The sequence below is a fragment of the Fistularia commersonii genome, chromosome 18, assembly GCF_037954325.1.
Source record: "Fistularia commersonii isolate RoL2024-O1a breed Wild chromosome 18, RoL_Fcom_v1.0, whole genome shotgun sequence".
NCBI lineage: Eukaryota > Metazoa > Chordata > Actinopteri > Syngnathiformes > Fistulariidae > Fistularia > Fistularia commersonii.
The window spans coordinates 629000-655770 of record NC_141301.1 but is presented as its reverse complement, the minus strand read 5'-3'; the positions used below and the strand labels follow the sequence as shown (position 1 = coordinate 655770).

General features: G+C 54.1%; 3 protein-coding genes across 5 annotated transcripts in view; 1 reads left to right on the top strand and 2 right to left on the bottom strand.

Annotated features, from left to right (window-relative positions):
- LOC147224032 (leucine-rich repeat and fibronectin type III domain-containing protein 1-like protein) overlaps positions 1 to 4820 on the top strand; it is a 102910-nt gene extending 98090 nt beyond the window's left edge. For all 3 annotated transcript variants that reach the window (XM_086165047.1, XM_086165046.1, XM_086165048.1), the window contains exons 15-16: positions 3075 to 3122; positions 3768 to 4820. The gene's annotated coding sequence lies outside the window, so the exon portion shown is untranslated. The remainder of the gene's footprint in view (positions 1 to 3074; positions 3123 to 3767) is intronic.
- An 832-nt stretch (positions 4821 to 5652) lies between these two features.
- LOC147224031 (protein FAM222B-like) lies at positions 5653 to 10583 on the bottom strand. Its single transcript, XM_086164945.1, has 3 exons — positions 10383 to 10583; positions 9729 to 9849; positions 5653 to 9507 (listed from the first exon to the last, which is right to left on the bottom strand). The coding sequence occupies exons 2-3, from the start codon at positions 9808 to 9810 to the stop codon at positions 7889 to 7891; spliced, it is 1701 nt and encodes a 566-aa protein (XP_086021071.1). The 5' UTR covers positions 9811 to 9849; positions 10383 to 10583; the 3' UTR covers positions 5653 to 7888.
- A 596-nt stretch (positions 10584 to 11179) lies between these two features.
- LOC147224030 (flotillin-2) lies at positions 11180 to 16706 on the bottom strand. Its single transcript, XM_086164388.1, has 11 exons — positions 16564 to 16706; positions 15612 to 15693; positions 15376 to 15466; positions 15173 to 15296; positions 14988 to 15106; positions 14132 to 14245; positions 13935 to 14054; positions 13647 to 13861; positions 13343 to 13526; positions 13117 to 13266; positions 11180 to 13037 (listed from the first exon to the last, which is right to left on the bottom strand). The coding sequence occupies exons 1-11, from the start codon at positions 16610 to 16612 to the stop codon at positions 12999 to 13001; spliced, it is 1287 nt and encodes a 428-aa protein (XP_086020514.1). The 5' UTR covers positions 16613 to 16706; the 3' UTR covers positions 11180 to 12998.
- Between the last annotated feature and the right edge of the window lie 10065 nt (positions 16707 to 26771).

The window sequence follows — 26771 nt, the reverse complement described above, 5'->3', positions numbered from 1 at the left end:
GATTATTTTATTTCATTTTGTTTGTGTTACTTTTTTTATTTTGATTTTTATTACTTTATCTTTAATGTAACTTTTCATTTTGTGTTTTTTATCTTATTTAGTTTTCATTCAATTTGTTTAGCATGTTTTATTCTATTTTACAGTACATTTATTTTATATTATTTTGTTACTTTTATATGATTGTATTTTCTTCTTTATTTTATTTAGTTTTATGTTTATTTAGATTTATGTTTTTTTTACTTTATTTACTTTGACCTATTTTATTTGACTTTATTTCATTTTATTTTACTTTATTTTATTTCATTTTTATGTTTATTTTATATTATTTTATTATATTTTATTTTTTTACTTTATTTCATTTGACTTTATTTCATTTCTAAGTATCTAATTTATTTCATTTGATTTGATTTGATTTAGTTTTAAATTTCTTTGTTTAGTAATATTTTATTTTGTTTTAGTTTGGTTTATTTTATTTGTTCCTCCATCCACTGGGGTTCCTCCTGGTCCTCACCAACATCCAACCCTCTCATCCACCCTGAAGCTCCTGCATGTGTTTGGACGGTGGAGGAACCTGGAGAACCCTGAGGAAGCCCACACACACACACACACACACACACACACACACACACACACACACACACACACACACACACACACACACACGGAGATCATGGAGACTCCACTCCTGTGGGAATCCAACCAGGGACCTTCTGGCTGCTCTCACATGGATGGAGGTCCACCTGCATTCCAGTGAAGGCAGCATGTTTGGAGCTCCATCTTCATCCGTGGAGGTGGAGGTGGAGGTGGAGATGAACCTCCTCCTCCTGATGCCTCCACAGGAAGTTGCTCCCCTGGGGTGTTGGGTTCCTTGGACCTCCTCCTCCAGCCCAAATTACCATGGTTACCACCAACGTGGACCTCCTCCTCCTCCTTCCATCAACACACAACGAGAACGTCCCATCGTGGAGCTGCCGAGGCGCCACCGCCTCGACCAATCAGATTCCAGAGATCCGGCAGCAGTGCAGCGGCGGAACAACGGCGACACCTGGTGGACAGAATAGGGTACTGCAGGCCCCTGTTTCCAGGGAGGAAACACACACTCACACTCACACACACACACACACACACACACATGCACACACACACACACACACACAGGCTGTTGGGAGATAAAGGTGGATCAAAGCTTCCTGTCGCTCCACAGGGTTTGAAGTGAGACGTTTCTTTTACCTTCAACAAAAAAACACTCAAATACTGCAACTCTACTGCAACTGTACTGCAACTGTACTGCAACTGTACTGCACTCCTACTGCAACTGTACTGCAACTGTACTGCAACTGTACTGCACTCCTACTGCAACTGTACTGCAACTGTACTGCAACTGTACTGCACTCCTACTGCAACTGTACACACTTCATACTGCTACTTTACTGTACTTGTACTTCTATACTGCACTGGTACTGGACTCATGCAGTAACTGTACTACACTCACGCAGTTACTACACCCTTCTCCGTACCATTGTACTGCATCCGTTCTGTAGCAATACTGCATTCACACTAAGTGTACTCCCTGTACTACACCTTGTACACCCTAATGCAGTAACTCCATGGCAGGTGTACTGTGACTGAGCCCAGACAAGAAGTATCTAATACTTGTACTGTGAGATTCTATGAGGTACTTGTACAGTGTTCAGTCATCCTGGTTACTCCTTATGTACTACACTATTTTTTATATTTAGTACTGTAATGTACCATGATATAGTACTCTAAAATACTCCATACTAATAATACCATCTATACACTGTAATACTTTGCTGTACTACACTTGTGCTGTTATGCTCGTATAACATGCTACACACTGCAATACTCTATGTCGTATACTGTGAGTACTTTGTGAGTACTACAGTGTAACACATCAAAGAGCAGTATTTTACCACAGGATTAGATGCAAATACTACACCAGTACTTTTTACTATTTTTTTACTCATATCCTACCTAGTACTAACTGTAAAGGCCGCAGTACTTCATCCAGGGCCGTGAGTACCCGACGCAGTACTAGTACTGCATCGCAGCACGAGTGTTCAGAACAACCGTTACTACACGTGAATCCAGTGGGCTGCAGTAAACACACACACACACACACACACACACACACACACACATGCACACAATTACTGTTCAGCCTTGAAGTATAAAATGGAGCCCGTCTGCAGCTGCTGTACTGGATCGGGGTTCCCACGCTCGTGTGTGTGTGTGTGTGTGTGTGTGTGTGTGTGTGTGTGTGTGTGTTATTCAGAGCGGTGCTACAAGGCGTTAGCAGCAGAACAATGCTAGTGAAGTAGCGACAGTAGATGTGATGTACTTTCACTGAGGCGTCTGAAGAACGCTGAGAGACGCCTCGTGGAGAAGAAGCTTCTGACTGGTGGAAAGTGTGTGTGTGTGTGTGTGTGTGTGTGTGTGTGTGTGTGTGTGTGTGTGTGTGTGTGTGTGTGGCGGGGTCAGATCAGGCTTATTTTTAGCGAGCGCAGAAAGAAACAAACAGATGCGATGAGTCACGGAGCCGTCGGTGACGAGCGGAGATGGAGGGCGGAGGAGGAAGGACCTCGGGCAGGTGGAGAGATGATGGAGGAGGAGGTGGAGGTGACCGAGTGGCAGCAGATGATGTGGAGGAGGAGGAGATGAGGGGATGGGCAGATGATGGGTGGGTGATGGAGGAAGGAGGTGGTGGTGGAGAAGGTTGAAGTGGAGGAGGAAGGAGGCGGAGGAGAGCTTGCGGGTGGACACAGTGGCAGGCAGATGATGTGGAGATGATCGGAGGTGGAGGCTGGTGGTGTGGAGATGGAAAAGTGACGGACGGAAGATGGGTGAGAGGCTGGAGGTGATGAGAAGGTGGCGTGGAGGCGATGGAGCTGTAGAGGAGGGGAGGGTTTTGTAGAAACGATTCCCGACCTGCTCGTGCCGCCAGATGTTTCCTCAGACGTCCTGCTCCTGGTTCCTGGAGCTTCAGGGCCGCGCAGGAGGTCCTCCTGGTGGAACATCTGAACCCGGCCTCACACGGCTCTCCTGTCTTTCAGGTCCATTTACACTCCGAGTCGCAGTGATGGAGGGATGGAGGAGGAGAGGTGAGACACACACACACACACACACACACACACACACACACACACACACACACACACACACACACACACACACACACACGATGTAGGGTCTTAGATATTATCAGATATTAAGGTCCAACCAGTAGATGAGCTCCTAAACCAGGAAGGAACCCTGGTTCCTGCATGAAGGGAAGAGAAGGTTGGAGTTTCCAGCAGCTCAGCAAAGTTCTGAGATGTGAGATGTGAGATCCACCACCTCTGAGTGAGAAGGTGTGAGAAGGTCCGACACCAGGGTTTCCTCATCTTTGTGAGGTGGAAGCTCAGCGAAGCCGAGCAGATACCAGGAGCAAACTTAGAGATGAGATTAGTTAAGATAAAAGTGGTGTTAAACCGGGTTAAGTAAACATAAGTAATGATAAATGAACTAACGATAACATAAGTAAGGATATGTAATGTTAAGTAATGGTAAGTTGACATAATAAGTTAAGATACGATGTTATATAATGTTAGGTTGAGTTAAGTTAAACCAAGAAAAGTGAAGTTTAGTTAAGAAAAGATAAAATAAGATCCGGTAAGATAAGATTAAGTAAACCTGAGTTAAGCTAAGACAGATTTATTTTCCTCCTGCAACCTTTTCTTGATGATCCTCCATCTTTGCCCCGTCAGCTGCCCCAGAGGTCATGGCACCCCCGCCCCCCCCCCCCCCTTAATGCCACCCGGACCCAGGCCCGGACCAGGACCCGGACCAGGACCGGGACCCGGAGCCGGACCCGAGCGGGGCGGAGGCGTGGAGGTCCTGGTCCAGAGAAGCAATAGGTGACGCGTGAATATGCAAACGCCTCCGACGCGGAGGTTTGGAACCCGTCCTTGGTGCTCCAGGTCTGGGGGTCTGGGGGTCTGGGGGTCTGGGGGGGCCGACCTCCGGACCAGCCGAGAGTCTTTGGAACCCACGGACGCCGCCTCGTTCCTTCAGAACTCTCTGGGTTTCTGCTGTCGGGCCCCGCGAGGACCAGCGGGGCCTCGGACCCGGGACCGTCTTGTCTCAAAAACGGCTCGTCCTCCTCGCCGTTTCCCCGGCGGCCATGTTTGTCGCCCCCCCCTCTCTGCCGAACCACCGGACGGTGAACCGCCGAGGCGCTCCTGGACGGCGTCCATGTCGGGGCTGTTTGACGCAAATAAAACATTCGAATGAACAAACTCCGGCGTCCCGAGGACGGCGCCGGGCGGAACGCCACGGGGGGGAAGCCGAAGCATACAATATGGAGCCACGGTGAACTTTGACCCTACGGTGACCCCCCACCCTACAAATGCACATTCAATGTATTACGCGGATTTGAAAGACGGTTACCGTGAAGCCCCTCTGTGCCCCCATCACCCCCCCACTACTACTGCTACCGCTAACGCTACCACCTCACCCCTTTGCTGTTTGACAGTGTCTGTGTTCGTACGTGACCCCCGACCCCCCGAGACCCCCCGACCCCCCAAACCCTGTCTACAATGGTCTGAAGGACAGGAGGACTCTCCTGAAGGACAGGAGGACTCTCCTGAAGGACGGGAGGACTCTCCTGAAGGACGGGAGGACTCTCCTGAAGGACAAACACAGGAACGACCCGCGACAAACAAACAAAGGAAAAGCAACAATGAGAAAAACGGGGATTTTCTGCTTTCATAGATTCAAGGATGTGATTTATAATGAAATAAAAAGGTATTTTTCTTGGAGCCTTGATTCTTCTTCTCCTCCTCGTCTTCTCCTGAGGAGCTTGGAGGTCTCCCACTCCCCGCCAGTGTCCCAGGTGGACGAGAAGGTAAGGTAGAAGGTGGCTTTGCCTGTTTGCTTACCAGTGGTGTGACCAGGGGAGCGTCCCACCTCCGGAGGAGATGCCACCTCCAGGGAGGACTTCTGCTGGGAGGAAGGAGGGCAGATGATGCCGTCAACCTGAGGAACGCGAAGCAGGTTCTTCAGATGAACCAGATCCCGGCATTGCAGAAGGAACGGCAGCATCTCCTGGAGGAACCTGGTCCTACAAACCTGAGCTCCTCCTGCTGGATGGATGGAGAACCACGAGGACCTCATACTGGACGACACACACACACACACACACACACACACACACACACACACACACACACACACACACACACACACACACACACACACACACACACACACACACACACACACACACACACACACACACCCCTTGGGCTTTGTGTTGAAGGTGTTATTAAAAATGTTGTATTTTGAAAGCTGTGGGATTGGCTGGGGGCGGGGCTTAATGCAGACACTCAGCTGTCAATCATCTGACCGTCCACCATCACTCACCTGCAGATGATTCAGTTTCCAGTGAAGCTGCTGGAGAACCTGGAGAACCTGTTCCACCACCAGACCTTCTCCCTCGGACAAATCCAGACGACCGAGAACCGTGTCGAGGCTGCTCCTCCTCCTCCTGTTTCCATGACGACCAACTCCCCGGACGCGGTGGCCGACGGGTCGGTTTCCCGCCTTCAAAAACAGAACAGGAAGTGCGGCGAAGGAAGGGGCGGCGCCGACTGTTTGCAAACTCTTTATTTTGGTTACGGGGAATGTTTGTGCAAGACATGGAGTTCCTGAAGGTTCTGCGGAACATCACGCATCCGCCCCCCCGCCCGGCTCCCGCCCACTTCCTGTTTGTCTCGGGGGGCGGGGCTTCCCCGGCGAGGGGCGGCCCGTCACTTTGGTCGGCGAGTCAGCAGCAGACGAGGTTCCCGGCGGCACCCGGAGGCTCCGCCCCCTCCGACATCAGTAGTAACACTTAAGTAGCTCCGCCCCCACGTCCCATTCAGGCACCGTGCACGCTTGTCTACGTGCACAAGTAGAAGGGCCTTCAACACACACACACACACACACACTTGTTCACTCACTCTGCAGAGGCACTTGACATGAAGGGGCGGAGCCTGGCGGCGGCAAGGCGGAGGGGGCGGGGCTTGTGCCACCACCCTGGGGTCAAAGGTCAAACACAGTTCTAACACAGGAGCAGAAAACACAGGGAAAACTTGACAAACTGTAATAAATAGTGTCTCTTTAATCACCTGGTTAGCCGGCACTAACCGGGTCAGGGATTGAACCGAAACCTGGTTTGAGCTGGTTGAGGGTCGGATTCTTGACTTTTACTATTTTATCTTGATTATTCTTTTCACGTGTTCCAGTGACGCGTGTGACACACTCATTACACACTTATTACATGTTTACATCTTATCACACACAGCCGGAGCCGCTATACAACTTGTCAAGTTATTCCCCTTCACGGCAGCAGAGGATGTTCACAAGCATTTAAACACACACACACACACACACACGCACGCACATACACACACATGTGTTCCTGCTTCCTGTGCCTGAACTGATGACAGTGATGAAAGTATTAAATACACTTTTGTTGTTACATGAACACGTTTCTCCTCTGTTTGTCTTATTATGGTCTGTTCGTCTGTTCCCATGACCTCGGGGGGGGGGGGGGGGGGGGGGGGGCTGCAAAGTTGTATTTCTCCACAAAGATCAAACACCTATTTGAACCAATCACACTTCAAACAGTGACTCACTCTTTGCCGTTGGAGTGAAAGGGTTAATGAGGGCAGTGTGTGAGCGCTTGTCAATGTCATCACACACACACACACACACACACATCAAACGCGTGCACGTGGAAACCCAGTGGACTGGACAGCAGTAGTGTGTGTGTGTGTGTGTGTGTGTGTGTGTGTGTGTGTGTAAAACAATAAAGTAGCCAGCTGCCCCCCCATATAAATAAAGTGGTCCATCAGAAGTTGAAGGATCCACAAACACACACACACGCACGCACGCACGCGTGCGCACACAAGTCCTTATTATTAATATCATTCAAATTATTACTGCAACTTTTAAGGCTTTTTCCCAGAAGGCAGAGGGGTGGAGGAGGACCTGGAGGACCAGGACCAGGACCAGGACCAGGACCAGGAGGACCTGGAGGTCAGAGCTTCACAAAACCACCTGCATGTGATGGGTCTGAGTTTCCTGACAGGAGGGGGCGGGGCTTAGTCTCTAGCCCCGCCCCCTCCAGGGTTCAAGTACTCCAGATACCACAGAGGGCGGGGCTAATCCAGTACTACTTCAAATACTACTTCAAACAGTACTTCACTTTTGAGGGAGCCTCCATCCAACCAGACCAGAAGAACCTGGAGAACTCCACGTGAGTTCCGTCCAATGGGACGACAGCGAGGCCTGCAGGTATCTGCTGCACCTCCACGCCTGGATGAAAGGGCTGTACCTGCTGTTAGCATCTCCTAGCCTAGCAGCTAACACTTCCCCAACTTCCAGGGGACGTGCACGCCGCTGCCAGACGGCTGGATCGACTCAAATCCACCGAGGCTCTGAAGCCCATCCAGGCCGAGATGTCCAGGCTGGACCTTCTGGGTGGGGGGGGGGCACTTCCTGTGCCTCCTACGAGGCTACGCTAACAGTCTGCTGATTTGCATATAAATAGAAGCTCGGCGGTGGGGTGGATGAAGGTGAAGGAGGAGGAGGAGGTCCTGGCAGCTCCTCCAGGTGTCTCTGGAACCACAGAAGAAGAAACTGCCCCCCCGCCCGGCCAGGAGAAGCTCCGACAACCGTACGGCGAGCAGGTGCAGCACAATGGTATATACAGGCGGCCATCTTGGTGGCGGACAGAGACCTTCATCGCCACCGCCACGGCTTCAGACCTGAGGAGAAGTTAGCGGGGGAGGACCAGGAGGACCAGGAGGACCAGGAGGACCAGGAGGACCAGGAGGACCCTCTACCGGTAGCCGGGGTGGTGTGCGTGGGGGTGGGGGTGGGGGTGTGCGTGTGCGTGGATGCCTCCGCCATTGCTGGGGTCCTGGACCTGAGCCGCCGCCGCCGCCATGGCCGCCGCCCTGTGCATCACGTCCATGCCGGGCTCCTGGAAGCTCGGGATCTGGAAGTCTCCTCCTAAGAATTCCACGCCGGCCGCCATCTTGGCGTCCTTCCCCGGCCGGTACTTGGCCCCGGGGACTCGCCCGCCCTGGAAGGCGGCGTCCTGGGGACCCGGTCCGTTGGCGCCGGCCGCAGGCCACATGTAGTGGCCGTTGATGTACGGCACCGCCATGCAGCCGGCCGGGGACGGCGCCCTCTGCTTGTCCGGAGGCTTGGAGGGGAAGGGGTGGGCGGCGGCGGCGGCGGCGGGCAGCTTGTGGGGGAAGGCCGGGGTCCGGGGGGGGAAAGGGCAGTCGGGCGGGGGCTCCATGCGCGGCGCCTTGCAGGGATGAACCCCCTCCGGCTGGCGCTGCAGGTGGGCCAGCTGGTGCTGCGCCCACGACCGCTGCTTCTGCGGGTGCGCCGGAGGCGGCGCCGCCTTTTCCGGGTCGGGCTGGAAGGCCGGCGGGGCATCCGGCGGGCAGACGGCGCCGACGGCGTGGGCTGAGGACACCCTGGAGCTGGCGTTGATGAGCAGGTTGCGGCTGATGGGGCTGGGGTTGGCGATCTGGCCTTCGCACACGGAGGTGGCGCCGGCGCCGGCGCGGGCCTGACACAGCTGGTTGATCTGCAGCACGATGCTGCTCAGGTCGCCCGGCCGGCTCTGCTGGAGGCTCGCCGCCATGGACAGCGGGATGGTGGAGGTAGATACGGTCACATTGGGGGGGGCGTCGGCGTCGGGCGGCTTGCGTGGGCCGTACGCCGCCGCCGGGCAGGGGGGCGCGGCGTCGGGCGGGTGGCACAGATCCTGAGAGGCCCCGGGCTGTGGGAGCAGAGCCTGAGGAGGAGGAGGAGGAGCCGCCTGGTGCTTCAGTGTCTGCAGGTGGTGCTGCTGGGGGCCCAGGGGGGGGGCGGCTGGCTGGGCGGGGGGGTGGGACAGCCGCTGCTGCCGCTGCATGGAGTGGGAGTGGGAGTGGGAGTGGGAGTGGGAGTGGGAGTGGGGACCGACCCGCTGCTGCAGCTGCTGCTGCTGCTGGTGGTGGTGAAGAGTCATGGGCTGAGGGTCCAGGCCCGCCTGCTGCGGGTGCCCCGGACCCGGTTTGGGGGGCGGCGCCCCCTGGAGGTGGGGGCCACTTAAAGCGCCAGGCGCGGCGTACGGCCCGCCGTGAGGGTTCATGGCCGCCTTCGGACGGCCGGCGGGCTCCGGCTCCTTGGCGAGGCCTTTATCTGGCGCGTCGAGGACGGCCAGCAGACCCCCCCTGGAGCTCACCTGGGAGGGGCTCGGCTGGACCTGCGGGCGGCGGGCGGACGAGCAGGCGTCGAGGCCGTTGACGGTGCGGCGCGGCGGCCGGCGCTGGGGGACGCGCACGCTGTTGGGGAAGATCTGGATGGTCAGCGGGCTGTGGGCCACACGTTCAGCATACGCATCCAACTCGGCTGGAGACGGACAGCTGGAAGATCTCATCATCTGCGGGGTTTCCCCTGCAGGAGGACACGGAGGACCAACGTCACACACTGAGACGCCAACACACCTGGATTGAGTTTGTTCAGTTCATCAAGGACCTCTGGACCATAACAGGTGAGTCAGGGTTCAGGGTCCGAACCAAAGATCTCCTGAGAAGATGGACCAACTAATTCACACACACACACACACACACACACACACACACACACACACACACACACACACACACACTACCTACATGTCTGAAGTCCAGTGTTCATCTGCAAGTGCGGGAGACGGAGGATGGTGAGGTCGCTGGACACCGGCAGACAAGCCAGCATGTCACTGTCCCTCTACTTCAGCATGGACGTCTCCTCACCCTGCTGTGGACACACACACACACACACACACACACACACACACACAGCTGTGGAATCACATTCTACTTTCCCAAAATGGCAGTGTGTCTCAGCTGTGACGTGCAGACAGGAAGCCGGTCCTCTGGTGACTCCATCAGGAGGTCACCCGACCCTCTCCGATCGACGGGAGGGTCAGAGGTCAGAGGTCAAAGTCTGACAGGAAGTGCTGCGTCACGTTCCTCTGCTGTGGGTCAAACCCGAGACCCGGACCGGCGGCGAGGACCGGGGTCCCTCCCTACCGGTGGACTGGACCGGACCGGAGCCGGCAGCGTCGCTCGGTAAACACCGGTCAGCCGTGAGGCGGGTCCCCGGGGTCCCGGCGGCCTCCGCGGAGCCTCAGCGGGGAGCGAAGCCCCGTTCCCGGCCGGAAGCGTCACAATAAACAAGCGGGGTCTTTGTGCCGTCGAGCGCAGGCCGGCTAGCCGCTAGCTTGACTCCGGTTCCGGCTCGGCCCGAGGAGGAGGCGCCGGTTCCGCCCGGGCGGGGAGACTTACTCGGCGGGGGGAGCTAGGAGTACGGGAGCTTCATCTTGCGGCGGCGGAGCGGCGGATTCGTCGGGTTCGCGGCGAAGAGACCGTCCCCCCCCGGCGGCCGCGGCGGCTCCCTGCTGCAGCTGTCGGTAGGGCTACGGCTGCGATCGCTCTGCGCAGGCGCACAAACAGGACCCCTGCCCCGCCGAGAGGCGGCCGCTGAGAACGCCTGATCAAAAATAGCAGGGCGGTGGTCAGTTCACTGCGGGTTCATTTAATTCCGTTTTATCCTTCATGCTCACTTAATTTCGGAATTATATCCCAGTCAGATGTCATTTATTTATTGACACGTTTCATACTACTTTTGCTCTTTCATGGTGTGGAAAACAGATAGAAAGTCAAGACATTCTCAACTACGGAAAATCGTCCGAATAAATATGAGAAAAATCAATAATGGCCCAAATTACTGCAAACACCGATGTGTTATATGTGTGAGGTACGACGAGGTAGCGTTCATCACCTCTGCTTCAAACCCTCGGGCCTTAAAATGTGTACTTTTAAGTCAAACAATTCAATTTCTTCAGAACTACCTCTACAGGCACAACCACTCATCATCATAATAACTTGCATAGAGAACCTGACCAATGTTTCTGAGGTGTTGGTTTCACCTGAGAGCAGATGATTTCTTTCACTTTTACGTGTGAACCTGCTTATTTGTTTTTTTTTTCCTGTCACAGGAAGTCCGTGGAGAAGCTGAGCACCTTCTCTGAGGCCGCAGGGTGGCGCTGTGGAGCCGCAGGGAGGAGGTTCGACACATCAGATGATAGAAAAACAGTTTTTATTCTCTAATATCTCTAAATGCTGCAGGATTACATCGGAAGAGGTAACCGGACAGGGTGTGCACGAGCAAACAAAGAACTGAGCGTTCCAATTATCCTGGCATTTTATCCGATGGGGTTTAATCATTCATCTGGGCTCATGAATAATAAAAGTCATTGATCATGGGCTGAAACACATTGACCTACATCTATGAGTAAATATATACATATATCATTCGCACGCAAACACATAAATAAATAAATAGATAGTTAAATAAATAAATGAATAAATAAATCCAGGAGTTTCCAGGATGTGAAAGTCTTTTGTTTCCCTTCACAATTTGACTTGTTTGGGTGTTTTTCCCCACGGGTGGAGTTGTTTTGGTTTTCATCCTCCCACCTGGTTCTGCTCGGCTGCAGCGACGCCTCCCGGACACAGCGAGGCTGACGGAGGCCGAGGATCCACAGAGGCAGCGTGGGGTGGTTTTATTAGGTGGTGTCAGCGGTACACACACACACACACACACACACACACACACACACACACACACACACACACACACACACACACACACACACACACACACACACACACACACACACACACACACACACACAGATCGGGGAAGACCTTCTACACCTTCTCCTCCACCACAAAGCACTCAAGCCTGTGTACTTGTACTCCATAATCCCCCCCCACGGGGTACTTCTACTCTTCTACTCCCAAGTACTGCAAAGATCTAGTACTACCTGGTGCACAGGGTGCTACGATATCCAAAAGTGTGAGTGAGTTGGGCTTAGAAAGGGAATACTTCAGTACAAAGTACAACTACTACCAATACTTTCAAGTACACGTTGCTACTCAAACACGAGTCGAAACAAGACGGGAGTGTTTAGTGCTAAATGTGTGTGTGTGAGGTGTAAGTGTGTGTGGGGAGGGGTGTCGTCCAGCCCAACCCACACACACCTGAACCTCTGCGTCTGATTCTACACCTTCAGCCAGGCAAGAACACGGAGGGAGAAGGTGTGGCTCTGCTGACCTGCATGACCTCCTGCAGGTGGACCCCGGTCTCCTGAGGACTCCCCGCAGACCACAGGTGGACCTCGATCTTCTTGGGACCCCCTGGGCTCTCAGACCTGTCAATGCCCAGAGCCTTGAAGAACCCGGTCCCGATGTTCTACCTTCCCTCAGATGTTCTCGCTCCTGGGAGTTTCGTCCTGTTCTGTTAAAAGCGAAGACGGAGAAGAAGGAGAAGGAGACGGCGCCTTCTCTCCTCTGCTGTCACTTGGTCTCCTGTGAGATCCACCTCCTGTCCTCCGGCCGGCACCGCCTCCAGAGTGGAGGACCTCGGCGTCACACGGCCAAGACAAAACCCAGAAGCGCCCGGAGGGTTAAAGGCGTACAAAAATGTAAAAAGTCAGAAGGATGCGTCGGACCGCTTCCAAAGAATACCCGGGTTCTGAAATCTTCTCCGAGGTCTTCTCGGGTTCCGACCGAGGAGAAGAACGCAAACTGACGGCGGGTCACGTGACCCCTCCCCCCCCGTGGAGCTCAGATGTTCTGGGCTCCTTGTGGAGGAGCAGTGGAGCATGCAGGTGTTCTGGTCCTGTCTGATGTAAGGCACCAGAGGCTTCAGTATATACATGCAGTACACAGCAGTATATACACACAGTATATACACGCAGTATACACACACATAGTATATAAACGCAGTATATACATGCAGTATACACACACAGTATATACATGTGGTATATACTTGCAGTATATACGTACAAACAGGTGTTGAAGGCAGTCCGTGGGGGTTGGAGGTGGAGCTGCTCAGGCCTGAGCTCCGGTCATCTTCTGCAGCAGAGGGATCTGCAGAGGAGCAGGAGAGGAACTCAGCCCGGACGTGAGGAAACGGCGGTGAAGGTGCGAGGACCTGGCAGAAGCCCACCTTGGAGAGGTCCACCCCGGTCAGGGCGTTGACGGACACGGGAAGCTCAGCCAGCAGGCGGTTGACCTCGCCGGTGACGCGGCCGCCCTCGCCGCTCAGGATGACGATCTCGTTGGTCCGGGCCAGAGGCGCCGCCACCTTGGCGGTGATCTGCGGCGGGAGGGAGACGGTTAGAGGCGGCCCGTGGAGATGAAGGTCTCCGTGTGCAGAGGAGGAGCTCAGGAACCTTTGGAAGAGCCTCCAGGACCAGGGCCGTCTTGGCGGCCTCGCCGTACTGGGCGTAGGCCTCCGCCTTCAGGCGCATCTTCTCCGCCTCCGCCTTCCCCACCGCCTCGATGGAGGACGCCTCCGCCTCGCCGATCTTCTTGATCTTCTCCGACTCGGCCTGAGCGATCAGCACCTTCTTCATCCTGGACACACACACACACACACACACACACACACACACACACACACACACACACACACACAAGGTCAGAGGAGGCGTGAGGCCATCCTTGGGGGCGGAGCTAACCGGTTGATTGACGGACTTCTCTCCCTCGGCCAGCTGCTGCATCTTGTAGGCCTGAGCCTCCGCTGGACGCTTCACCACGGCGATGAGCTCCTTCTCGGTGCGGTCGATCTCCTTCTCCTCGATGGTGATCTGCTTCTTCCGCTGCACCACCTCGATCTCTATCTCCTCCAGGCGGATCTTCTGCTGCTCCTTGGCCGCCTGCAGCTCGTACGCCAGCTGGGCCTCGGCTTTCTGAGGACCGGAGCGGGAGAAGGTCGGACCGGAGCTTCCGTGGGTCACGTGAAGCTCCGGTCACGTGACCCACCTTGGTGTTGACCTCCTGACTGAAAGCGGCCCTCTGCAGCTCCAGCTCTCGCTTGGAGTCCGCCATCTTGGTATCGGCCTGGAATTTGATGTCCATCATCTCCTTCTTGCACTCGGCTTCCTGTGAGGAGGAGGAGGAGGACAGAAGGTCGGTGCCGACGCCGACCTTCACCGGCGCCGCCTCGGTTCTGGCCTTACCCGGATCCCGGCGTCCCTCTCAGCCTCCGCCACGCCGATGTCGGCGTCCCTCTGGACGGCGGCCGTCTGGGTCTTTCCCAGAGAGCTCAGGTAGTCCAGCTTGTCGTAGACGTCCTGCAGGAGAGGGAGAGGAGAGTCAGACCCTCAACCCTTTCCTTCTGACCTCACAACCTTGAGGGACACAGGGGGACGTTCAAGCGCTCTTCTCTCTCCCCGCTAGCTAGCTTAGCATAACCAACGGCGTCCTATGGTAAGCGTTAGCCTGTGAGCTCATGACCTCTCCTGCTTCGAACCCAGACCCGCGGTGGACCGGAGGTTCTCGGAAGAAGCCCCGCTCTCCGATTGGTGCGAAGCAGGAGGACGCCGTGACGACACGGCCCCGCCTGGGCCGAGCGGCTCCATCTGAAGATCTCCGCCCTGCCGGAGCTGTCCAGAGCGCTCCTCCGCCTCCGGCCCGCAGCAGACGTAATGAGCTAAAAGGTCGTGATGCTGCGCAGACGCCGCCTGCACGCAGAGATAAACTGATCTGCTGGAGATGGATGGCGGTCTCCAACAGAGCTGAGTGGATTCGCCTCTGTGTCTCCTGACAGGCAATTAGTGGTCACGCGGGACCTCCAGGACTTTCTTCTCCGCTAGTAAAACAGATCTTCCCGTTTCCTCCACCTCCAAACCTTCAGTGAAACCTCCAGAAGAACCTCCAGAAGAATCCCCACACGGCCGTTCGGAGATCTCTGAGGTCCTCCTGAGGGCGGGGCTCGGCTTGGAGGACAACTGCTCAGCCTCTGAGGAACCTCTGAGGACCTCAGAGGTTCCAGGATACCACATACACACACACACACACAGGCGTGCAGCTGACCTTGATGGTGAAGCTGAGGACCTCGATGCCCATCCTGCCCACGTCGGGCGCCGCCACCTCCCGCACCAGTTTGGCAAACTGGTCCCTGTCCTGGTAGATCTGCTCCACCGTCAGCGTCCCTGCACACCACAGTAACCACGGTTACCAGGGCCTCAGGACCACGGCTGGAGGTTGTGGAGGGTCACCTAGGATGGAGCGCAAGTGTCCCTCCAGCGTCTGAAGGACCACGGCCTTGATCTCCATCACCGATTTGCCCAGGAACTGCTCGCAGGCCAGCGCCAGAAGGTCCTGCTCCGTCATCACCTTCACCTGGAACCAGAGCGCCGTCACATCATGGTGGAGACGTCTCCACGACGGAGACGTCTCCACGGCGGGGCGGCGGCCTTACCTGAGCCACGCCCGTCACGGTGATGGCCACGCCCTCCGCCGTCTCCACGTCCTCGCAGCGCGGCTGCAGCGTCATGATCTCCAGCGTGATCCTGAGGACACGGACAAACATCAGGACGGCTCCTCGCGGGAAAGCCGAGAAGAAACGGTGTCAGGGAGCGGAAGGAGCGAGACTTCACGAGGACCGCGGGAGGAGGTGTGTGAGGCCGGTGATGGATGGAGTGATGGAGCTGTCACCTCTGGATGTCGGAGATGAGCCACCAGGCCCAGGCCCAGCCCCCCACCACGTAGGTCTTCTCATCGGAGCCGCAGCAGCCCCCTGAGGAAGAGGAGGCAGGATCAGCACCGGGCTCAGCACCGGGCTCGCTCTGCTTCTGAGGAGACGGACAGAGGGTGGAGAACCTTCTCTGACCACCTTCTCAGAAGATGCCCGTGGAGACGCATGTGGAGCCACAGGAGACCCCCAAGGTCCAGCACAGTGGGAAGACCATGGATCTGGATGAGAAGGTTTAATCTCCGTCCTGATTGGACAGGGGTTTGTGCAGGTCAACGCTGATTGGTCGGATCCGCGGACACGCCCACCTCATCAGGCTGACCTATAAAACGCCCGCGATGCGTTCAGGTGCGGGACACAAAACTGTCAATCACAACACTCCGTTTGTCCCCAGTATTCACACAAACACTGACATTTACACTCGTTTCTACTCCCATGATATTTTTCATTAAATCTGTGAATTTTATAAAGAACCCATGTTCCGGTTCCACACAAACGGGATTAGAAAATACGATCTTATTAGTTTGTTTTAAATCCAATTATCTGCATGTGTGCGGTTCCTTTTCTGGAACTGAATCCGGCCGGGAGGCGGCGGTCCTTCAGCAGCCCGGAGGAGAGGAAGGGGGAAGGGGAGGCTCCCCGGCTCCGCCCGCCTATCCACCTGTCACCGCCTCCACCCGCACCAGGAGTGGTTAAACCCCGGGATTCGCCGCGCACCCCGAATTAACGCCCGATTTCCGCGTCCGTCCGCGATGCCAGTTTAGCGGGCTCCTCCGGGATGCTAGCTTAGCGAGCTAGCCAGCATCCTGTCGGCTAGCGTTAGCCGGGACCGCCGTCCATCCGTCCGGAGGGAGGGAGGGGAAGAAGGGCGGGGGAGGCGACCTAGCGGGAGCGGGAGGAGGAGCGTGGACCTACCGGACACCACCAGCGCCTCGTTCGGCCCCACGGTCAGACAGTTCCCCATGCCGAGTTCCGACAGCCACAGCCCGGGAGAGAATGTGAGCGGCGGTCGAGGGGCGGCGGGTCAGCTTGTTGTGAACGCGCTCCGAGCCCCGCCCACCCATGACGTCATACACCAGGTCACGTGATCGGGGGAGCTGGGAGGGGCGGGGCTTCCCGAGGGGCGGGGCTTCCGAAGGGGCGAGGTCGCGCTTTTATTAATGACTTTTAAAGCCTTCAAATCACATTATCATCATTGATTTCCGTTGAAATTGGGTTCAATATTCTACAGGACAAAGAAGATGTAATCCTATTTGCTCATTTCTCTTTCACTGCCCGCTCACATGTGAGGAAAAATAGTAGTTTATTGAACATTTAGATCAAATAGGATGTTTTGTTGTTGTTTGCAGCACGAGAAGAAGAACACGAGTGGGTGGGGTAGAGCAGCCGTGACATTATTTAAAGAAATCACATCATAGCCTCTTCCAAACATCACGACATCTGAGAAAGGCGAAGCGCTCTTATTTTGGACATCATTCCCAAAGTCGTGGGAAAATAAGTGAAGTGACAAGAAAGCCTAAAAAAAATGTTTTAAATCATATCCAACCCCCCTCGTCAGAACCTCCAGATTGAAGCTCCCATGAATATCTGAAAATGTACAAGACATTACCTTACCACTCACAAGTAAACTGATTTGGATCATTTGGACTGGAAGGTGTTGACGATGGCAAGGGCAATGTTGTTGTAGTACCAACTCCAACCACAAGGGGCGCTGTTCACAGCACGGGATCAGACGGATTGATAATGACACGAACATGGTTTGTTTGTGTTTTGACTTTGGCTCAGAAGACAAGGAGCCTGGATGACATGTTTCCTGCTGAGTTAGTGATGATAATAAGGGCGGCTCGCCGGTGCAGGGGTGAGAACCTCCTCGTCTCGCAGGAGGCCACTCCATGAGGAGCCTCCGCGTTCTCCACGTGTGTACGTGGGGTTCCTCAGGGTTCTCCGAGGTCTTCCCACCAAAACATTAGGAGGTTCACCGGAGAGAGGGTGAATCCCAAAATGAACGAATGAATGATTATTATAATATACACATCTTTCCAAAAACACTTTCACATCTTGGTGTGCTTCTCCTCCTGGAGATGGAACCCTGGAGCCTCCTCGTCCGACTTGGGGTCAGGGTCGTCATGGCAACTGCCCTGACCGCTCGGGGCGGAGACGGAGGGGGCGTGGCCAGCGGGCGCCGGCGCGGCGTTGAAGACGACGAATCCGACGACGATGACGACCAGCGACAGCAGGTAGAGGACGGAGAACTGCAGGGTCAAAGGTCAGCAGGCGGGTCAGTGGGACCAGGTGGAATGACGGCGTCCAGAAGGTCTCCTTCCTTACAACTCCTTCCTCCTGAGCTCCTCAGGACGCTAACATTACACTTTAACCCTCGTCAGCTATTATCACACACCAGCAGGTCACGGCGACCTCTGTCTATGTGCGTGTGTGTGTGTGTGAGAGTGTGTGCGTGTGTGTGTGTGTGTGTGTGTGTGTGTGTGTGTGCTCACCCTGTACTCGAAGAGGAAGATCCCGGCGAAGAGGCTGAAGATGTCGGCGGTGAGCAGCGACAGGTTGACGGAGGTGGCGCTGCTGAGCTTCACCACAACGGGCATGAGGCTGTAGAGGCCGAACATGCAGGATGCGAAGCCGGCGAATAGGAGGCCTGGGGGGGGGGCGGTCACCATGGCAACCGGTCATCAGCGCAAACATTGGTTGAAATTGTCAAAAAAAAAAACATCAGATGGTTGTTCCTAATCAGGCGAGTGGACGAGTCTGGCACAACAGGGGCTAACAGTTACCATAGACTAGCATTCGTGCTAAGCTAATGCAGCCCGTCTTTCTCTTCCCAACCTCCAGGGATCTTCACCTCCTGAACCAATTATCGTTTCAATATTTAATGCCGACTGACCGACTTCCCAGCTCCACCGCACCGCGGCCACTTCCTGTCGCTCCAAGACGGCCCTGGCCAGAGAAGAAGAAAAACAACCTCGGGTCACGTCGGGACGACGCGGCAACAGAACCCGGAAGTGGGTGGGCGAGGACCTCACATCTGCACGGCGCTGATGGCCGAGCCGAACAGGCCGAGCATCCCCAGGAACTCGGCGCGGCTCAGGTTCTTCACCGTGTACTCCTGCGTCACGTTGGAGACGGCGTACAGCGTGGCGCTGAGCAGGACCAGCCCGTCGCCCAGCAGGACGTCCGAGGCTGAGGAGGGACGAGAGGCGGCAGGTGTTCTCCAAACACAATCTCCGACTCGGCGCTCGGTGAACCCGGAGGCGGTTCTTACCGGACCCCTGGTCCCGTCCGGCCAGAAGGTCGGCGCCTACCATGGCGCCCACCCCCAGCAGGCAGATGCACACCCCCACCACGTGGACAGGCCTGTAGCGCGTCTTCAGAACCCACCGGGACAGAACCATCAGGACCGGGATGATGAAGCAGTCCAGCAGCTGCAGACCACACATCCCTTTGTGAATACCCATTAAAATACTGACAAAGTACTTTATTACGAGCAGAGCGTAGTACAGTACACATACAGTATGTAGCCGATCTATTTATTCTTTAGTTTCCATCTTCGAAGAGGCTCCTTCGTGTTCCTGGGCTAAACTGATCCTCTTTGAAGAAATAGTCCTTTTACAGTCGTTGTAGCAGTAGAAGTAGTTTTGAGTGTCTCAGTTTAAAAGTACTTTACTGAGTTGTCTCCAGGGAGACTGAAGTAAACGTGTACCTTTGTGTCGCTCAGATAAGAGCTCCTTTAATAAAACCCGGTTTAGGTAAGCTAGGTTGGTAACCCTGGTATACCCAACTTAACCTGTACCCTAGTCAGGTTCTGGTACGCTGTCGATAAAGTGTTCTTCCATCGGAGAGTACCTAAGTACTCAATAACTGAGGTTAACTTGAGTTAATCAGGCATGCAGGCAGGTAAGCTAGGTTGGTAACCCTGCTATACCTGACTTAACCCGTACCCTCATCAGGGCCTGGTACCTTGGGCCATGAGTACTTCCATTGGTGGGTACCTTAGTACTCCTCAACTATGGAGTCCTTTACAGCGTTAACCAGGTTTGCAGATCAAAGTGCAATGCTAAACCATAGCTAAGGAGAACCTCAGTCAGCTAGTAACCAGCTAGTGCTAGATAAACATCTAAACTGTCACGTCCCTGTTGTGGAAGGACTTGTTGCCAACAGCAAGCCCTGGTTGTCGGCCCCCACCTGCACACTGGTGAGGGTGGTGTACTGGTAGGCCCGGACCACGGCGTAGTTAGCCTCCACGTCCACCAGCCCCAGCAGGAGATAGCGCCACCACCTAGCTCTCAGGATCTGCAACAGATTCCCGTCCCCTGAACACGGCGCCGCGTTCAACATGGCGCACCCCAGAGCAGTCACATGGTACAAACAGGTCAACGGCGGGTCAGACAGAGGAAACTTCAGTGACCCCTGGTGGGCTAAACTCTCAGTGTAAGTCATAAATACATCCTTTCAATGATTGAAAGCTTAGTTGGAATTTAAGTCACTTCCTGTGAGCTGAGGTGTTATGAAATGGCCACATCCAGTGAGCTTTGCAGTTGTTGAGGCCATTTGCTTGTTCAAGCGCACCTCCTGTGCTGTCAGGTGTCGTTCAAGGCTACTTCCGGTGAGTGCGGGTGTAGCTACCTGTCCTGCAGAGCAGCGGGGGGACGTATGCGGCGCTCAGCAGCAGGTAGTTGATGAAGCTCTGCATCATGGGCGTGTTGACGTGGAAACCAGAGGCCAGGTACTGGGAGGTGACGGCCGTCCCGCAGACCAGCGCCGCCAAGCCCTGGCCCAGGGACAGGGTCCTCGCCAGCTGCCTGCACACAGGAGACGGCTTCAGCGGCAGGATCCTGGAGGAAGATCAGGATCTGAGCTCAGATCTCTGAAGGACCACCACTCCTTTCCAGGAGAAAACCGGCACGGGTTACATTCAGTCCTTTCAAAATAATCGCATCAGAGGCTCTGCAAGGGAAGCATCTGGACAGGTGCCACTGTTACTGAGCAGATGTTTTGTTAGTATTAAATCTAACTGATAACAAAGTATTCATTCATTCATTCATCGTCTACACCACTTTTGGAGCCTATCCCAGCTGTGATTGGCCGAGTCCTGGACCAATCATAGGGTCACTTACACAAACAGACAGCCATTCACCCCCTCATTCATTTGTCATAGAGACATACAATAATGGACTCTCTCATTCACACGTCTGGACAATGGAGGGTCTCCATGAACCTCCATGTGTTTGGACAGTGAGGAACCCCACGCAGACACAGGAGAACATGCAGAAGCTCCATAAAGTGGTGCGCCGCCGTTCCACCTTGTAACAAAATAGCCAAAGTAAACATCTAGCAGATTTCCAGTCAGTGTCACCGCTGAACCTCTTGTTGAAAAGGCTTCCTGGACTTGTCTCCGGAGTGTCTTCTTGCCAGATCTTCTCTATCTCCAGGACCATCTTCATCTCAAGACGTTCAGCGGCTGCCTTCAGGAGAAAAAGTCAAAGCCATCTCCTGCTCCTCTATCTCCTGAAGTGACTCCTGTGAATCCAGACGGACCTTCTCTCTTCTTCTGCGCTCTGAAACCAACGTCTGGCTCGCTCACCAGGTGAAGACCTCCCTGATCTTCCTCCTCAGTCCTCCGCTCCGGCTCTGGGCTTCCTCAGGTTCTCCCTCCATGATGGAAGACTGTCTCGGTCTGGAGCTGAATCATTAACAGTCTCCGTCTGGGGGAGGGCAAAGGTCAGCGTTTGACCCCGGCGGTGAAGAGCAGCAACAAGCATGGCTCCTCTTCCTCTTCTTCTGCAGGTCACCTCTCGTCTTGAAGAAAACATAGACCGTTTATTTATGCATTGAATGTCATTGAATGGCCTCGCTTCATACATGTATACGTGTGAGTATATATGGGTGTATGTGTATATACATATATGCACATGTATACCGTGTGCACATACATGAGTAAATTCTGTATACACGTGTAGCTACTGTGAAAAAACATACATACATGTGCATTCTGTGCACACATATATACATGTACGTACATAGGTAGGTGTCTACATACATGCATATAAAAACACATGTACAAGTACACACTGTATATTATACAATATGTACTTGTACATGTGTTTTTTTAGACATTATGTATATAAATACTTACGTCCAATCATTTAATATTGTATTTTTCCCCAAAAGCAGGTGGTTGATGTCTCTTTCTGAAAAGCTTCATGAAAAATCTTGATACTCTTCCGTTTTAAATTATAATATTCTTAGTATTTTCTCTACTTGGGAATTCAGTTGCTACAGTTTCAGAGAAGCTCTCATTTCCACGGCTACTTAACAAACTTTACATTTCATTTGGATCTTATGCCTTCAGCTCTTCTCTATCTATAATTCCATCATAGTCCTGAGTGATGGTGGTGTTGAGCCGCCTCCTGAGGGTCTCAGTTCACCTGTGGAACACCACCACCTGCTGGAGAACGCTCACGCAGCTCCTTGTCTGGAGATAGAATCCAGTTTCTGTCCCTGTTACTTCCTGCTTAGTTTAGTTTGTCTGGTTTCTAAATGATTGTGTATTAATTAACTTCTAAGATCTGCTTGAATCAAGACGGACCATCAGCGTCAGACTGCTTTCCAGAGGTCCTGAGGTGCAGTTTCTTTTCACAGATGGACCTTCTCACCTGCCGATTTGACCCCGATGGTGGGGCTGAAGGGACACCCTGGAGTTATGAGCGAGTGAACGGGTTCAAATTCCCTAGAGGTGGAACCACGAGGAGACCAAGGAAAAACAGATCTACCGGCATACAAGAGCAGACACCAGCTGGGAAGAACCCTCAAAGCATCATCTTTTATCAACAGCAGAATCAGAAGGTGACCTTCAGGGACACAAACATTCAGATCATCTTATTCATCTTCACAACATCGGACATCTTTAATCACACGTCCATCCTCACCAGATGGTCACCAGTTGGTTACTGGTGACGCCCGTTTGTCTGTTAGAACCTGTTGTCCCGTCATTGTGGGCTTTGGTGACATCGCTCCACGAACAGAAGGTCAACTGCTGGGACATCAGGGCGCCCGCGGGGCTGAGACCCTCTGGCAGAGAAAGCAGGACGTCCTGGTGCACCAGCAGCACCCTCAGCCCAAAGGCCTCAAAGAGAGCAGGAGTTTGGGCCCACCAGCCTGGCCAGGTTGCACACGGCTGATGGCAAGGAATAAATCAGCTCAGGTAAACGTGTGACTGAGCTAACAGGAGCTAACGGGAGCTAACGGGAGCTAAGGGAAGGGATGGGATCTCGTCCGGGTCGCTGGTCCTTTGATACACAACCAACATCTTCTGAATGTCTCCGTCTGGACTTGAGGGACGCCTCTGAAATCCGTCTGCTGAGCCCAAAGGGGGCGCCGATGCAACGAGAGCGATGGCCGCGCACTCCGCCGAAGACGGCAAGGATCCGAAGGTCCGCTGGTAGCTATTTCCTTCGGACGGCCGCCGCCAGCGCCGCCACTTCTTGCAGCTGCCTCTCTCTGGCTTTGTGGTTGGCCTCGAAGAGCATGCCTCTCTGGTGGGCGTCCTTCCCGGCGCTCAGCTGCAGCTGCACCTGCAGCGGCACCTGGCGGGAGAAGTCCTGGTAGGTCTTGCAGTGGCACAGGTTGCAGTAGACGCATTCGAATCGACCTTGCGGTTTGTCCTTGGTCTCCTCCTCCTTCATCTCCAGGTCTTGGTTCTTCTTTTTGGGGTCTATGAGCCTCTCCTTTGGGTCTCCTTGGACTTTCTCCTCCTCCTCGTCCTCCAGGTAGCGTCTTTTCAGGATGTTTATTTTGCTCCTCAGCTTTTTGGGCTGATCAATCAACGGCACGGCGTCCCGCAGGTCCTCCTTCAGCCGGAGGATGTAGGTCTCCTGATGCTGGATTTGATTTTCGAGCTTCTTGATTTCCGGCTTGCTGGCCTTGACCTTGGACTCCAGAAACTTCACTCTCCCGCCCAACTTGATGATTTTCCTTTTTGCTTTGTCTAAGTCCTTGGTCACGATCTTGTCCACGTCCAGCTCCTCGTTGCCGTCTTTGCCCGGGTTCCTTTGCCTGTCCTGTCCGTCGGAGCGCAACTTGTCGGGCTGATCCACCAGCACGGATTCTCGCTTTTGGACGGCCTTCTCCAGGTCGGTGATCCTCTTCTTGTAGTTATCGACCCTCCTCTCCAGAGTCTTGATTTGATGAGTCATCTCCTTCTTGTCCAGCTTGAGGATCCCCACCCTGACGCCCTGGTAATTTTTCTCCTCTTCATTCTTCTGCATGGTGATCTCGTGGTTCTTTCTCACTTTCTGCAGGACGTACTCCAAGTTCCTGATGATCCTGTGGTTCCTCTGGTCCAGCTCCAGACACTGCTTCTTGATGTCCAGGAGTTTGAGGTGGTGTCTGTTTGCCAGCTCCTGGCACACGATGTCCTTCTCCATTTGGTGCTTCTCTTTTAAATCTTCCTGCATTTTCAGGAGTTTGTCGTCATGTTTGCGGGACTGGTCCGCCAGGGTTTTCCTGAACGAGTCCTGGACGTCGTCTATTTTCCCTTCGAAATTCTCCTGGACCGATTTCATGTCCATGATCATCACCTTCAGCACGTCCATGGCCTTCAGCAGCTCGGTCATGTCCTCCTCGTGGGTCCGTTCTTCTTCGTTGGTTTCCGGAGCTTTGCTCGGCTTGCGGCGGCTGCGCTTCCCTTGCGTCTCATTTTTCCCGTTCTGCCAATTCTGCTGCCCCTCCACCTGGTTTTCGCCGGCCGGCTTGGCGGAAGCCATCGTTCCCTCGAAAAGTCGTCAGTAGCTTCTCCCGCCCCGAGCCCAGCCCCTCTTATAATTTCCCACCCGGGCGTTGACAGGGCTGTGTTGTCACAGCGACCGGCGCCCCGGGAGCTTGACAGAAGTACACTGTCGGACAGGGACGGGGTTCACAGGCCCGGAGAAGACCACACTACAGATCAGTCCACAGGAAGAACTGTTGGTGGTGAGTTCACAGTCTACGGTTCAATTCCTTCCAAACTCCAAGTCGCTCCCGGTACCCCTACCACAAACTGACGTCATGAAACTCCGACTCTGGACTCGGGGCTTCCACGATCAGTGGACCTGGCATTCCTGGCCAGAGCAGCTTCCCATCCTCGCCGCTCATCCTTCTGGATGCTCGTAGACGTTCTGAAGGTTCTCAGTCACCTAAGTTCATGTCTCTTTAGTTAGTTTTGCATTAGCATTAGTTCTGAAGGGATGAAACGTCCGTGTGAATATTGAAGAAGTTCCTCAGACACCGAGGCCATCTCCTTCCAGGACGATCTCTCTCTAAGCTTTAGTATGAACTGTCGTCACCTCTGAAGGCTCACCCTCCCTGAGGTCCTGGAGAACCGGTCACCTGAGTTCACATTCCTCAATGTGAGAATATGAAGCCATATCAGAGGATCCTGCTGAGCCCCAGGGATTGAAGATCGGATTCCACGTGGACGTGTCACTCGTCTACTGACCTTGAATGCTAGCTGGAGCATGAGCATCTGTCTCTGAGAGGAAGCATGCTTAGATAGGCAAGCACTGACGCTACTCTGAATTATGTCCTTCTTGCCCCATTTCTGCTTCTGACCAGGCTCTAAGAAGTCACCACTGGAGCCTGAGTGTCCATCAGTGTGATGGCACAGTATCCTGAAGGTTGTTCTGGAACTGTAAGCTCCAATCTGATGGCTACTAGTGCTAATAGATGCAAGTGAAGGGTATCTGGTGGCCTCTTTGGAATGACCATCGTAGTAACTCTTTATCCTTTCTCCTGGTCCAAGGATCCACAGGAAGCCCCGCCCCCTTTTGGGCAGCGCCGCCTGCCGCTCACTGGTGATGTCATCTGACATACTGTGTGATGAGGTAGTTCACCTACTGCCTGGATGTTCTGATTCCAAGCAGAGTCTCCAGGTTCCTCTGTTCCCCGTGCCCAGAGTTCCATCTTTTCTCCTCTAACTGTTCTCGGGTTGAATCTGTTTGGTGGGTCTGATGGAGGCGGGGCTCCACCTCTTGTTCGAGCGGACCCTCCCGGTCAGTTTGGTGATTTGTCTCTGGGCCTTGTTCAGGTCCTTTATGGTGAGTTTGTGCAAGGCCACCTCCTCGTTGTAGTCCTTGTTGAGAGCCCGGACTCGTTCCTGGGCACATTCCACCTGGGCCTGCAGGATAGCGATGGTCCACACCAGTTTGTCCACTTCCTCCACCACCGCTTTCTTTTTGGACTTCAGGATTCTCATCTCCTGATTATTGTCCGCCACCGTGATGTCTTTAAACTTCAGAACGTCCTGTAAGTCCGAGGTCTTCTTGTGGAACAGTTTGAGCTCCTGCTTCAGATTTTTGATCTTCTGAGCCATTTCCTCGTTGTTCAGCTTCAGCTCTCCCACTCGGACGCCGTGATCTTTTTTCTCCTCCTCCCGTATTTTCTTGATCTTTCTCAGGGCAGTTTCGTGTTCTTTCAGCGCCTTCTCCAAGTTCCAAATGACCTTCTTGTTCCTCTCGTCCTGCTCACGGAATTCCCTCTGTATCTCCAGGCTCTTCTGTCGATGTCTGGCCGTCAGCTCTTGATGAGCCTTTTCCTTCTCCATCTGACACCGAAGCTTCAGGACGGCCTGCATTTTGGAAGCGTTTTCTTCATGTTTTTGTGCCTCGTTCACGAGGCTCTGCTTGAAGGCCTCCTGCATGTCGGTGATCTTCTGCTCCAGTTCCTCCTGAACGGCCACCATCTCCTTCACCTTTGCGTTGAGCAAGTCGAGAGCCTGGGTCAGCTGACCCTTCTCTCGCTCGCAGGCATTTATCTTGAGTGTCAGCTCCTTCTTCTCTTTGTGGGAGGCATTCAGACCTTCCTGTAGAGCCTTCAGATCTTTCTCCAGGGACTGGATCCTCTTGTCACGGGACAGGATTTGCCTCTCAAGGATCTGGATGTCGGACTCGTGTTTGACGTTCAGCTTCTGCAGCTTCCACTCCAGCTTCTGGATGGCCAAGGGCTTCTGGAAAGCCATGGCTCTTGGTCTCCACGCAACTTGCCCACTGTTGTAATTTCACAGCGCCCGTCCTCATCAGCTGTGATGTCAGACAGTGGGCTTCCCCTTTGACCGCGGGCAGCGGCACGGGGGAAGCCAC

Excerpts from the sequence above, each read along its gene's own strand:
- LOC147224030 (XM_086164388.1), bottom strand. The coding sequence starts at position 16,612 with ATGGGGAACTGTCTGACCGTGGGGCCGAACGAGGCGCTGGTGGTGTCC. Across the intron at positions 14,246-14,987 it reads TCCTCAGCTTCACCATCAAG|GACGTCTACGACAAGCTGGA; the intron begins GTCAGCTGCACG and ends CCTCTCCTGCAG. Across the intron at positions 13,527-13,646 it reads CAGCTGGCCGAGGGAGAGAA|GATGAAGAAGGTGCTGATCG; the intron begins GTCCGTCAATCA and ends GTGTGTGTCCAG.
- LOC147224031 (XM_086164945.1), bottom strand. The coding sequence starts at position 9,810 with ATGCTGGCTTGTCTGCCGGTGTCCAGCGACCTCACCATCCTCCGTCTC. Across the intron at positions 9,508-9,728 it reads GAACACTGGACTTCAGACAT|GGGAAACCCCGCAGATGATG; the intron begins GTAGGTAGTGTG and ends GTCCTCCTGCAG.